The sequence below is a fragment of the Bombyx mori genome, chromosome 20 (genome assembly GCF_030269925.1).
Source record: "Bombyx mori chromosome 20, ASM3026992v2".
Taxonomy (NCBI): domain Eukaryota; kingdom Metazoa; phylum Arthropoda; class Insecta; order Lepidoptera; family Bombycidae; genus Bombyx; species Bombyx mori.
Genome location: NC_085126.1, coordinates 11,821,787 through 11,836,233, shown reverse-complemented (window position 1 = coordinate 11,836,233; position 14,447 = coordinate 11,821,787). Strand labels below are relative to the sequence as shown.

General features: G+C 39.1%; 2 protein-coding genes across 2 annotated transcripts; both read left to right on the top strand.

Moving 5' to 3' along the window:
- The first annotated feature begins 9,742 nt into the window (after positions 1–9,742).
- On the top strand, positions 9,743–11,768 carry LOC105841613 (uncharacterized). Its single transcript, XM_012690251.4, has 2 exons — positions 9,743–9,979; positions 11,373–11,768. Exons 1-2 carry the CDS (start codon positions 9,861–9,863, stop codon positions 11,758–11,760), a joined length of 507 nt encoding a protein of 168 aa, XP_012545705.1. The 5' UTR covers positions 9,743–9,860; the 3' UTR covers positions 11,761–11,768.
- Positions 11,499–14,211, top strand: LOC110385163 (uncharacterized). Its single transcript, XM_021347878.3, has 2 exons — positions 11,499–11,616; positions 13,101–14,211. The coding sequence occupies exon 2, from the start codon at positions 13,117–13,119 to the stop codon at positions 14,152–14,154; it is 1,038 nt and encodes a 345-aa protein (XP_021203553.1). The 5' UTR covers positions 11,499–11,616; positions 13,101–13,116; the 3' UTR covers positions 14,155–14,211.
- Positions 14,212–14,447: the final 236 nt, after the last annotated feature.

Here is a 14,447-nt window from a genome sequence, read left to right as displayed (position 1 = left end):
TGGGATATAAGTTTTAAGGTCTCAAGTATAGTTACAACGGCTGCCCCACCCTTCAAATCGAAACGCGTTACTGCTTCACGGCAGAAATAGGCAGGGTGGTGGTACCTACCCGCGTGGACTCACACGAGGTCCTACCACCAGGAATTAATCATCCACTTCTAACCTGAAAGAGTACAGCTCAACCAAACAAATCTCTTTGAATTTTAACTTGCCCATATGCATGACGATCGCGACCGCCAAACGATTAAGCAATCGAACCTTTATATTTAGAATAAAGAATGTTAAAACAATAGGTTAGTCTGTTTTAATGTTTGCACAAGTGTCTGACACAACGGGCGCGTGCCGACTCCCGATCTATCTGTGTTTACGACACTCGTGGACACAGCTGCGGTACACTGTAACTACACGGTAACTTACTCGTACATACACGAACATTAGCCGACGCCGGCAGACGGAGAAGCTGTTTAAGCCGTAACCAATGCCGCCATGATTGTTTTAATATCACGCTGACAGCCTTGCCTTTACAATTGCTGTATCGAAACGACACTGAGAGGAATCACTATCTTGCCAATTCTGACCAAGCAATCATGTTTCCCGGTCTGGGGCATAACACAAAAAAAAAATTAATCATTATTTTTGATAATCCTAAAAAAGGTTATAGTCACTGTTTGGTGGCCTAGTGCCGGTATGATTCATCACAGCTTCTTACCAAATAGCACCAGCATAGCTGCGGGTTTGTGCTTTGAGGCACTGGACACAATGTGGAGAAGATTCCGAATAGCCGCCGCTCCTACATAACAACGGTCAGTCTTTGGACCATCATGAGGTCGAGCCGTATATATGCCGTCGAGCGCAGAGCCACAAGAGCTAAGGTTGGAAGTTTTGCGTCATCCAGCGTACTCACTAGACCATGCGCCGACAGACTTGAAGTCGTCGTGGCCTAAAGGATAAGACGTCCGGTGCATTCGTATCTAGCGATGCAACGGTGTTCGAATCCCGCAGGCGGGTACCAATTTTTCTTATGAAATACGTACTCAACAAATGTTCACGATTGACTTCCATGGTGAAGGAGTAGCATCGTGTCATAAAAATCAAACCCGCAAAATTATAATTTGTATAATTACTGGTGGTAGGACCTCTTGTGAGTTCGCACGAGTAGGTACCCCGCGTATTTCCGCCGTGAAGCAGTAATGCGTTTCGGTTTGAAGGGTGGGGCAGCCGTTGTAACTATACTGAGACCTTAAAACTCATATCTCAAGGTGGGTGGCAGCATTTACGTTGTAGTTGTCTATGGGCTCCAGTAACCACTTAACACCAGTAGGCCTGTGAGCTCGTTCATCCATATAAGCAATGAAAAAAATCGCAACTTCATAAGTAAAAACTGAATATTTATATATGACAATTAAATTCATTTATTTAAATTTATATTTAAATATACTTATGTTTGGTTCATCATCATCATCATTTCAGCCTATCGCCGTCCACTGCTGAACATAGGCCTCTCCAATAGATTTCCAGTGCGACCGGTCCATTGCCACCTGCATCCAACGAGACCCAGTGCTTTTTACTAGGTCGTCGGTCCATCTAGTAGGTGGCCGTCCCACACTGCGCTTGCCAGTATGTGGTTAACAAGCATAATTAGGATGTTATATAACATCTATTTTTCCTTTGATTTGCAAACCAATACATCACTCTTGGTGGTTACCCCGGTAACCGTACTCGTCGAACTCGACAAAGAGTTCGCCGTGCAACCTAACCCATGAATCAGCTCGCTGAGTTTCTCGCCGGATCTTCTCAGCGGGTCGCGATTCCGATCCGGTAGTAGATTCATTCGCGAAGCAGTTGCTCTTGAGTTGTTAGGTCTCCTTCGGAGGCGTTCGGGTAGCTGTTAGCAAATCCCACCCCTCCTGGCTGAGCCTTTGCTCGCCCACCTGTCCTGGTGAAACTGGAAAGGCCTACGGGCCACCAGTAATCCTTCAATCATTTAAAAAAAAACACTTAGTAAACTATAATAGTAAATAATGCCTTACGCATTAAGTCCGCCAATATACCCGTACTACATATCTTGTGAATAAATACATAAATAAAAGTAATTTTAACAAGGTAAATGCCTCGCATTGCAACTTTCTTATTAAAAACAAAATACTGAAACTATTTCTAAATTAGTAGATCTCCCACAAAAACCACGCATAAAATTATCGTAAATATTATTTGATAAATTCTCTGGCTGCCAGTGAAAGTTCTGTCAAAACCGACTGACAAGCACAAAGAGCAAATGTTACCACTGAAGTATTCTATGAATGTTACGTAAAATCTATATATTAATACGTGAAGCAAAAACTTTGTATCCCTTTTTAAGAAAATTGCGCGGACGGAGGAGTATGAAATTTTCCACACTTATAGAGAATATAGAGAAGAAGTGCACAATGCTAATATTTTTTTAAAATAATGCATAAAAGATACATTAAATCAATAAAGAAAACATTACACACACTACATACCATGTATTTGACGCACACACGCATGCATACTATTTATTGTCAAACTTTTGTTCTTGACGTCTGTTGTCAAATTGAGAATAGAATATGGTTTGTCTTTGTTATTTTTTATAGTATAGTCTTAGCGAAATTTGTGATTATCTAATATATAAAATTCTCGTGTCACAGTTTTCGTTGCCATACTCCTCCGAAACGGCTAGACCGATTTTGATGAAATTTTTTGTGCTTATCCGGTATCTATGAGAATCGGCCAACATCTATTTTTCATCCCCCTAAATGTTAGGGGTAGTCCACCCCTAATTTTTTATTTTTATTTTTTAGACAAAATTTTTAATTTCTATTTTTTTATGATACAACATACAAAAATACATACAATCCTCAATTTTCACCCTTCTACGATCAACCCTTATTTTTTATTTGCTAATTAAAAACTTTAAAATTTTTTGCGAGAATTTTGTTTTTATTTTGTCATGACGTAGAATAAAAAAAATCATATTACTCTGAAATTTTCATCCCTCTACGATCAACCTCTATTTTTTATTTGTTAATTTTTAAACTTTAATTTTTTTGGCAAGATTTTCATTTTTATTTTTATTTTGTCATGAATTAAAATAAAAAATCTGATGTTACTCTCAATTTTTCATCCCTCTATGATCAACCCCTATTTTTTGTTAATTATAAACTTTAATTTTTTTGGCAAGTTTTTTATTTAGTTTTATCATGACTTAAAATAAAAAAAATCATATTACTCTCAATTTTCACTCTTATACGATCAACCCCTATTGTTCCATCCGCAATAAGGTTGCAAGATGGCAATCAAATATTATAATTGTAGTACGATAAATTCTTATTCAGAGTTTATAATTTCAAGTTCCTTTAATTATGATTTTTTTGAAATTGAGTTTGATCTCCCGCGCTCGCCGGTCGACTACTGATCAACTATCAATCGATCAGCTATCCCCACCAGGTGTCACCACTGATCCAGCAAACATCACGTAGTAGGGATGGGGACGAAGCCGGTCTCCTGTCTTACTTACTCACTATACATCATAGATTATACACTTAATATATTTGAGAGCTATACAATACTATACATTTTTCAGCCATGTTTTGTTGGTTTTATTTGTGTATCAATAGTATGTTCAGTAGGTCTGAGAATCGGCTACTATCTATTTTTCATATCCCTAAGTGAAAAGGGTTGTCCACCCCAAACCTTTATTTTTTATTTTAATTTTTTGGATATATTTTTTTGTTTATAATGAGGTATTATGTGGTTAAATGAGGTTTTTATTTCTACAGTAGAATTTCCCTAGAAATCTTATTTAAGGCAACACAACGTTTGCCGGGTCAGCTAGTAAAAGTATAAAATACAATCACAATACTGTACAAACTTATAATTCCAATTAATTATAGTCGAATTTCGACTACTGCGGGACCTCTAGTTTAAATAAAAACGTGTCTCCTTTCAGTGTTTTCATATTGGTAGCCTTTTGAACTAGAAAATTTATTTCTCTGAGTAGTATAGACTAACGGTTGAATTTTATTTACATTTAGTACGCACGGGTAGGTACCACCGCCCTGCCTATTTCTGCCGTGAAGCAGTAATGCGTTTCGGTTTGAAGGGTGGGGCAGCCGTTGTAACTATACTGAGACCTTAGAACTCATATATCAAGATGGGTGGCGGCATTTACGTTGTTGTAGATGTCTATGGGCTCCGGTAACCACTTAACACCAGGTGGGCCGTGAGCTCGTCCACCCATCTAAGCAATAAATATAATAAATTTCGATGGGTAAAAGGCTATGTGGTTAAAGAGACATTTTGGTTTAAGCGTTTGAAATTTACATAAAAATACTTCTTCAGCTATTTGAATCGATTAAAAATAATTGGAATTCAATTAAAAACATCGAATTGTTGATGCGAATACCAAATAAAACGGACCTTTAATTACAAAGAGAAATGTGGCTTAACTAAAATAAATAGCCTTTCACGTCTCGATTTTATCTGAACTACGGCCGGTTCCACCACACAATCTACAACCAGATCCAACCGACCCTCGTACGCGGTATAACTTAATGATTTTAATTGACGAAACGCCAAAGATCTCTTCAATCAGGAAAAGGAGCTCTTCAATCAGTGTTTTTCATACGCAAAGAAAGTCCGTGCACGTGAGTAACGAACGGCTCGTGCTCCTGAAACCAATAAAATAAAGCAATTAAAACAACATCAGTGCTGCGGCACACCGACGCCATCTGCGCACGGACGTGACGTCACGACGAGCACCCATTTGCATTTTTTCCGTTCAAGTGTTGCAAGACGAAGAATTTCCTTTCCTTTGTAATTTTGATTCGGCAGACTTGACTGTGATTTTATTGTATTTTTAAGCTATTGCATAGCTTTTATCGCGGGCTTTGAGCGCGGCCACCGTATCAAGGAATTCCCTAACGAAAATAAAACCTAACACCCTACTAGGCCTACCATGTAGCTCGCGTTCAAAAAATTCACACGTTGCGCTTGTGTAGTGTTTATGAATAAGCGCGCGGCGTGACGTCGCACTGCATGCGCACCATGAAAAGTCTGTCCATCTCTCTCTCGCGCGGTCTAGCTTATTAGTGTGAAGAGGACAGTTAATGTTTTGCTTTTGTTTTTAAATATAGCGTGGTCTTAATTAATTATTGTTTTAACATTAAATTATTATTGTCTAATTATAATTCCATAAGTTGATAAAAAATGCTATGCAATACCTTTATCACGGCATTCCCCGAGTGCCACAAATGTTTTTTTTTTATATAATTATAACTATCGAAATTCACCTGCTGCTATTATTAAGTGTTTTACAGTCGATTGTGAATCTAAAAGAGGATCGCCACACTAAGTAAAAATGTGGAAATATCGATCCTTAGCAAAACGTTTATTTCGATGGTCCCTATGTAACCCATGTAAATAAAGGAAATAACCACTAAAATCATAATACATTCTTTTTTTATTTCGATGGGCTAAATTATAAAGAATGTTAAAAATGAATCAAGATTTTTATTATTCTAGAATGATACCTAGACTAACAGAAGATAATAAAAGATTCTTGTAGCCTCTCAGCAATATGTTGAGATCGCAGATGTCATAAACAACTAAAAAGAAGACTGCGGCATTCACGTAATGATTTCTATCGGCTCCGGTAACTACTTAACAACGGGCGAGCCATGAGCACGTCCGCAAATCTACGAAATAAACTAAAAAAAAATAGTTAAGCCCGTCATCATTTTGCAACATTTCCCAAATTTACCATAAATTCCGGGCAATCTTAAATGGTAGCAACATTTTTTTGCCCGCTAAACGCTTTTCCGCGGAGCGTTTGCAGAAAAAGCCGTGTTTAAACAGATGCCCGCACGATAATATCCGTTTTATTATTATTGTGAAAGTTTTTCATTCGACTGAAATACATGACGCTACTGTTCAAACTATTTTGTATGATTAGACAGTCATTAGGATCTGAATGCTCAATAGATCATCATCTAAACTTAAAATAGGTAAACAGTCCGAAATTTTGCTATGTACAAACTTATCGTCATTTCTAAATCTTTACTAGTGATGCTCTTGCTAAGACATAACTGAAGATATATAATGACAAAATAATTATTCTCTGGAAAATTAGTTATCTTCCATAACCATAAAAACAATATATAAATATATCGCATCCAGCCACGCCAAATGCGACGCCACGCGAAAGCGCGCCATCTAGTGAATAGGAGCCGCAACTACTCGTCAAACATCGGCTCACTTCGGGTGGTGTGCATCGGCAGAGTCGAGGTATCATCGCTCGGGTTGAATCGAAACACATTCGTTGCCTGACATAGGAACTTTAGACTTAGGACTAGACTTAGGAAGAGTGAAGACGTCTTGGAACTGACATCGGTTCGTGCTGCGAAATCTCTTTGCACGACTGACTACCCACCGTACACCCACTATGTCAAGAAATAATGAAGATTTCGGTCCTTCTACGACTTATAATGTATTGTTACGTGCTGGGGTTCGGGATAAGTAAACGATCCACCAACAAAAGTACAACTTAAAACTGTATTTATCACTTAGAACATTCAAAGCACTTCTCAATTGGCTTGTTCCGCTTCGCTTCAGGTGATCCATTCGCTGTTTCGCTTCGAGTAGTTCCGATTACTGACTGACTGCGTGCAATCTCTGCAACGCTTTGATAGTCGAGACGACATCGCTAGATTCGTAGAAACCATTCGTCACAAGTCGAGTACTTCGATGTATGTTTCCGCTATCTGACAATAGATGGCGTTTTACTCCTAGAGCGTTCTAGATATTACTATATCCTTCGATATTCGTTCAGCTATTGAACGATAGATGCCGTCACTCTTGCCGACCTAACAGTATACTATGTAAGGTGACTTAATCTAAATATAAAATATTTGTTTATCCAAATTTACCTTCATCTTCTCCTTTGTCATTTTCTTCCTAATAACAATCATGACATACGATTTGTCTCCATTTGCTTCTGTCCCGCACCAGTACAATAGATCGTTGAAGAATTCCTCCTGTTGTCTCTAGAATACCTTTACACCATCGTGTTGAAATTCAATGCCTTCTTGGGCACTTTTATATTGCCATGATTTTCCATCGACTCGGAATGCAGTCACTACTAGAAACTCAGGGCCTATTCGTATAGATGGTGTGAGGAAAAGGCATTTAAGCCCACGACATTAGCATGCAGACTCTAAGTTATAATAAACCTCCACTGTTACCTTAAACTTTAACCTTTTAAAATTTAAATAGCGCTGGAGATATTTTGTAATGAATTATGTTGTGGACGTAATACTAATTTTATCTGTAAAATAAAATTGACAGCCGACAAAAATGTAGCCGATATGATCTGAAGTTTTATAATTCGTGAAATAATCAATTTATAATTGAAAACCAAGCATATCGACTTGGCTGTAGAGTGCACGGATCGTTTTTTTTTTTTATTGCTTAGATGGGTGGACGAGCTCACAGCCCACCTGATGTTAAGTGGTTACTGGAGCCCATAGACATCCACAACGTAAATGCGCCACCCACCTTGAGATATAAGTTCTAAGGTCTCAAGTTTAGTTACAACGGCTGCCCCACCCTTCAAACCGAAACGCATTACTGCTTCACGGCAGAAATAGGCAGGGTGGTGGTACCCACCCGCGCGGACTCACAAGAGGTCCTACCACCAGTAATGAAATGTCTAAGCACGTTAGCGTGAAATTATACGTCTATTTGAAATAACCAATTAAAATCTTTTCAATGCAAAACAATAAATTATGTTTTCGATAAATTCTGCAACACGACAATGCAATAATTCCGTAACTTGGTCGTATTTTGAAAGATAAATAATGGTAAGATTAAATTGTGAATTGTATCTCTAAAGCTTTTTAAATTTTATCAGCCTGATAATGATTGTAAATTTTAATAGGTCGTTTAGTTATACCTAGTGACGTGAAGATGGCAGTGCCGTCGTTTTAATCATATGAAATTATAACTTCACGCAGACAGGTTTTGATATGTCTACTCTATATAAACAAAATGAAGGTATCAAACGAAATGTACTTACTTTACTGATGGTAGGACCTCTTGTGAGTCCGCACGGGTAGGTGCCACCACCCTGCCTCTTTCTGCCTTGAAGCAGTAATGCGTTTCGGCTTGAAGGGTGGGGCAGCCGTTGTAAGTATACTGAGACCTTAGAACTTATATCTCAAGGTGGGTGGCGCATTTACGTTGTAAATGTCTATGGGCTTCAGTAACCACTTAACACCAGGTGGGCTATGAGCTCGTCCACCCATATAAGCAATAAAAAAAAAATGTACCTACCATTTCCTAGAGCCAATAACTATGTCAATAGTTCATATTTAAATCTTATTGGCGATCAGGAGGCATACATCTGTACATACATGAATAGTTTGTCAATCTTATTCTATTTTGTAATCAATGTTTTATTCGAATAATGACAATAACACCATTGCTAACTGCGAGCATAGTGTCTTATATCACACTTTTAATAGTTTGGTGTGTACATATGTACATTTGTATGTGACGGAATCTCAAAGCTCATTTTTATCAGCATAAAAAGTCTGATAAATTTGTAATTTACATACACATAAAAAACCGATGACAATGCAATCATTTTATATCTTCGCACTAATATTGTGACCAGTGACAACAAATAAATAAATTTAAATATTAATTTCCGCTTGCCGTTAACAACAACTCGGTTTGGTTTTTTGCATATTTAGGTAGGTATAAGTCGAATGGCTTTATGGTCTCATACTCTATCTGGTGTTGTGTTTACCGGAGCCTGACATGACCACTTAAATACAGCTGGACAGCTGATGGGTACGATATTGGATTTTACGAGTTTCGATATGATGTCGGAAAGTGGAGCATCTAACTCGTTGATAAGTTTTTTTTTATTTATTGCTTAGATGGTCGGACGAGCTCACAGCCCACCTGGTGTTAAGTGGCTACTGGAACCCATAGGCATCTACAACGTAAATGCGCCACCCACTTTAAGATATAAGTTCTAAGGTCTCATTATAGTTACAACGGCTGCCCCACCCTTCACACCGAAACACATTATTGCTTCACGGCAGAAATAGGCAGGGTGGTGGTACCTACCCGTGCAGGCTCACATGAGGTCCTGCCACCAGTCAATACAAGTAATGACCATACCCCTATTTCTGCCGCAAGGTACTCATTCCTTTCGGTTTGTAGAGTGAGCCATTACAATATAAACTGTTCGTATGACGTGTTCATCACCGCACTTGTTGAAGAGGTTAGGGAATGTCGAACTTCTTCTTCTTTGCCTCCGCCTTATCTCTCTAGATGTGGTCGGCACAGCGATTTTTTCTATTCCATTCGCTTCTATCAGTCGTCATCTCAACACTCACTCCTCTCTCTCTCTCATATCGTCATTCACACACTCCACCCGTGTCTTCTTCGGTCGACCTCTTCCCCCTCTACCTTGCACTACCGTTTCCATACATCTCCTAGTCACATGCATTTTCTCTCTACGCATCACCACCACGCTAAACGTCCGCTCTTTAATTTCTTAATCACTGGGGCTACTTTCACCCTGTTTCTGTCGAACGCACAAAAGAAAACTTCTACCACCAATCCAATAGCGGTCCAATAGCGTCCAATATCTGTCGTGACAGTGCTGGGAACGAGCAAGTGACTCTCTTAAGGAATCCACAACAGAATTAGAATCTGTTTTATTTATTCTTTCAAGTAACTCGCGCTGTTGGATACAGCTCTTAGCATAAAAATAATTTTCGGGAATAGAAAAACTCACACTCTTAAATTTTCAGATTATCTTATGTTACATGGCAATCGTCGCTCCGGCGGTCTTGGCTTACATATCGACAGGTGTCAAGCCTGACATGGTATTTGGAGACGACGCCGACCGCTTCGACATTGCGTCCGTAATGCAGGACCAAAATAGGTACTGGTACTTATTTTTACTTAAACTCCAATGTACTCCTCGCTTCCACATAATTGTTATTTTATTCATTTTATTGCTTAGGTGGGTAGACGAGCTCACGCACACCTGGTGTTAAGTGGTTACCGGAGCCCATAGACATCTACAACGTAAATGCTGCCACCTACCTTGAGATATAAGTTCTAAGGTCTCAGTATAGTTACAACGGCTGCCCCACCCTTCAAACTGAAACGCATTACTGTTTCACGGCAGAGATAGGCAGGGTGGGGTATCTACCCGCGCGGACTCACAAAAGGTCCTACCACCAGTGATTACACAAATAATAATGTTCCGGGTTTGATTTTTACTAAACGATGTTATTCCGTATGTATAAGCCGTTGACCACAAAAACTTTAAAGTATTAACGATAACGTAAAAGTAATTTTGATTTACATGGGCTACTTTTCCGGATCCATGCGATATAAAGTATGGTCCACACGAGCGAAGCATGATACCATTAAAATAATCAAGCTTAATTAAATCATTACAATTTAAAATGGAACCTACAAAATTGAAATTCGTATGCACACATACTTGGTGGTAGGTAAACTGGTGGCAGGGATCCTTGTGAGCCCGTACGGGTAGGTACCACCACTCTTCCTATTTCTGTTGTGAAACAGTAAATTTCGCTCTGGTTTCAAGGGCGAAGCAGCCATTATACTATAGGTATAGCAGAGACTTAGAACTCATGTCTCAAGATGAGTGGCGATATTACTGTTGTTGATGTCTATGGGCTACGGTAACCACGTACCACCAAATAGGCGATAAGCTGGTCCACCCTTCTTCTTCTTGCTTCGGTTTCCTCAATACTGAGGGTCGTAACCACCGCCTCGCAACAAGAGTTTATTCCGGATCATTCCACGCCATTTGCCTCTATCTGCCGCCGAGTGTAGAGCATCGTGAACTGTGGTGTCGAGGGTAGCGCAGATCTGGTCAGTCCAACGTGACGGGCCTCTACCTCGTGGTCTTCTTCCGCCCACCTTGTCAGTCACCATTAGCTTCTCCAAGCTGCCGTTATCGTTTCTTGCAATGTGGCCAAAATATGCCAGAACTCTAAATAGGCAGATGGTAGAAAGCCTCGTCTTTATCTGGACTTCTTGAAGGATCGACACGTTGGTGCAATGTGCTGTCCAGGGAATTCCTAATGTAATGTAATGAGCACCCACTGAAGCAATAAAAAAAACCTCTTGTTAGACACATTTTTTACCAACCAGCAAAAACTTAGAAAATTTGTTGAAATATTTCATTAACCGTTACCAAAGGACACAGACACACTCATCGTTTCTTGTGAGCCAATCACCAGCCAACTAACCAGTCGTGTGACGGAATAAACGAGGGTAATTTTGTTCTACCGCAGAAACATGGAAAACGACGCGCGTAAATCTAACACCCATCATTCCGTCGTGAACGCCTTAAAGAATATCCTTTACGCTTCGAGAAAAAGTAATCCTGCCGCATCAGTTGGAAAAGCACGTAAATCCAACACGGACTTCGCCTATCACGACACGATGGTGCAGAATAACAAAAATGAGGATGATTTCGAAGAAAATCTTCAAAAGCTAGTGAAAAACTCACAATTTAACAGGAGATTACAAGCCACGGTGCGTAGTCTACACGACGGAAATGACTTCGCGAGGAGATACAACAAGCCCGATCTTGAAAGCGAAATTCTGATGCATTACGCGGTACCCATCACGATGGAGGTAGTCGGACATTTACAGATACCCGAGGAATTAAAGGAATAACAAATTATATTTCAGTGTTTTTATGCGCTTATCTAACCAGAGAGCCAAATATGAACTTTACAAAAATAAAAAAATAACAATTGGGAGCCCAATCTTTTTTTTTATTGCTTAGATTGATGGACGAGTTCACAGCCCATCTGGTGTTAAGTGGTTACTGAAGCCCATAGACATCTACGACGTAAATGCGCCACCCCCCTTGAGATATCAGTTCTAAGGTCTCAGTAACAACGGGTACCCCGCCCTTCAAACCGAAACACATTACTGCTTCACGGCAGAAATAGGCAGGGTGGTGGTACCTCCGATGGCGGGAGGTGCGATGATAAAAACCAGATGAGGATCCCCTCTCAAACAATTCCTATTAATAAATTCCTTTTAAATATATTATTTACCTCAGATATCACGAGTCGTCGACATAACTTCTTCTTCGTGATTACGTATGTCTTATTGCTTGGTTGCGGCTTTTGAGAGACTTCTCCATCTCTCTCTATTTGTGGCAGTACGTGTACATTCAGTAAGGGAACACTTAGTAGATGACTTAATCAAGTCTGTCCACCTTGTGGGTGATCAGCCGCGAGAGCGTTGACCGTCTACTCTTCCTTGAACCATTAATCGTTCCAATGAGCTCTCATTACGGATGATATGATATACTAGTGTTTGCCCGCGACTTTGTCCGCGTGGAATAGTTCACAAATAATGCTTTATTTTAGAACAAATTTGATTAGCATCAAAACGTTATAGTGATATAATCTTAACATATAGACATATTTTATTTTATTGCTTAGATGGATGGACGAGCTCACATCCCACCTGATGTTAAGTGGTTACTGGAGCCCATAGACATCTACAACGTAAATGCGCCACCCACCTTGAGATATAAGTTCTAAGGTCTCAAGTATAGTTACAACGGTTGCCCTACCCTTCAAACCGCAACGCATTACTGCTTCACTTATTATTTATTACTTTCAAAATCAGCATACGATCTATTTTACGACATCAACAATGTCGGAGGCGATGAGGACAATAAGACCGTCCATTATTGTGGAAATCGTGTTCATCAAAGTTGCTTAACAAAAAATTTTAAGTTGTTTTTTTTAACTGACAAAAACTTTCGGAGTAAATACTCATTTCAGTTTTTTCTTTTCTTTTATGATCAATGTTTTATTTTTGATACGGAGGAAATTCGATTTCATGCACAATTAAAATTCGAATTTAATCAATTCCGAATTTGTAACTTCTCAGGATTTTATTTTTAATTAATAATCCAAGTACCTACGTACATAGGTACTAAAATTTTCCCGATAAAACTTTAGTACCTATTTCAGTGTTACCTATTCTTTCAGATTAATAAAACAAAAAATGAGAAGACTTCTCATTAACATAATATCGTTTTGTGTTGTAACTACAACGGCAAAAAGGAGTAATGATGAATTATTAAAACAAATACAATTGTGGAACGGAATAATGACGAACGATGATCAATTTAATGCAAATTACGAGGAAGCTATAGTCCCGCATTTTGACGACCACAGGATTACGGAGAACGATAGAAACATCAAATATTTATATTCGCGCCCAACGAATCAGCGTGATGCCGAAACACAAGACCCAACGAATCCTTTGCTTGACCGAAAAATACAGACTGTAAACGACAATCTAGCGCCATTCTACAGATTCGGTTGCAGAAAATTTGAGGATTTAATTACGAATCCGACTTGTCGAAGCAGTTATTGTCGTTTCAATTCAAAGGCCAACTTTAAGAAGGGCCACGAAGAGGATCGTTTTTTGAGGGCGCTGTGCAGAGCTCCTATGGACGACGATATCACAAATTATTTGAGAGACAACATTTACGACAAAAGAAATCTATCAGTTAGAAATAAAATGATAACTGAAAATAGAAACGACAAAAATAAATCTTATAGAACCAATAAAGTATTTAAAAACAGGCCAGCCAATAACAGGGGGAAAAATACCGCACAGAAACCCAAATTTGGCGGGAAACATAAAAAATCCAAGGATCAGATGATATCAGACTTAACAGCATATCTAGTTGACAGCATGACCACGGTTATTAGGAGCATTGAACAGCAATGTCTAGAGGAAATCCACAAGGCTCAGAGCATTGAAAAATTCTTGACCGGAATAAAGAATGAAACTCGCATAGAGCCTCACCATGAGGCTAACAATAAAGTTTATGTTCCGATGGCCCTATACAAAGAATTGGTTATTCAAAAAATCAAAGCAAAACCTTACTCGCCATCGAAGCACACGAATAGATTAAAGAAAAAACAAATTTATAGGAGAAGCGGTGATCTACACAAGACAAACTACGGTCTGCCATTTCAATTACAGGTTCAAGGTTTAGGACAAGCTGTATACACAAATGACGCTGAATGAAAATTATTAAGACCCATAATAAATACGAAGAATGATAATAAATTAATTATACTTAACGGTATCATGGTTTTCTTACCTTTGAAGGGACGCGTGCATACGGACGTTCTTAAGGAGGTAGATATCCGTCGGCGACATACACAACAGCAACGACATAGCAAAGCCGCTGTTTACCTCTGACTAATATATATTAAAGCTGGTTTGAAGCACATATCCGATTCTTCGGGAAACACCGTGGTATCCAGCTTCAAGGTTGGATGGTACCTATCAAATGTATCACTGGAAAAGTACGCGAA

Coding starts and splice junctions, on each gene's coding strand:
- LOC105841613 (XM_012690251.4), top strand. CDS start 9,861: ATGGCAATCGTCGCTCCGGCGGTCTTGGCTTACATATCGACAGGTGTC. Junction 9,980..11,372: donor GTAATGCAGGACCAAAATAG/GTACTGGTACTT, acceptor GTTCTACCGCAG/AAACATGGAAAACGACGCGC.
- LOC110385163 (XM_021347878.3), top strand. CDS start 13,117: ATGAGAAGACTTCTCATTAACATAATATCGTTTTGTGTTGTAACTACA.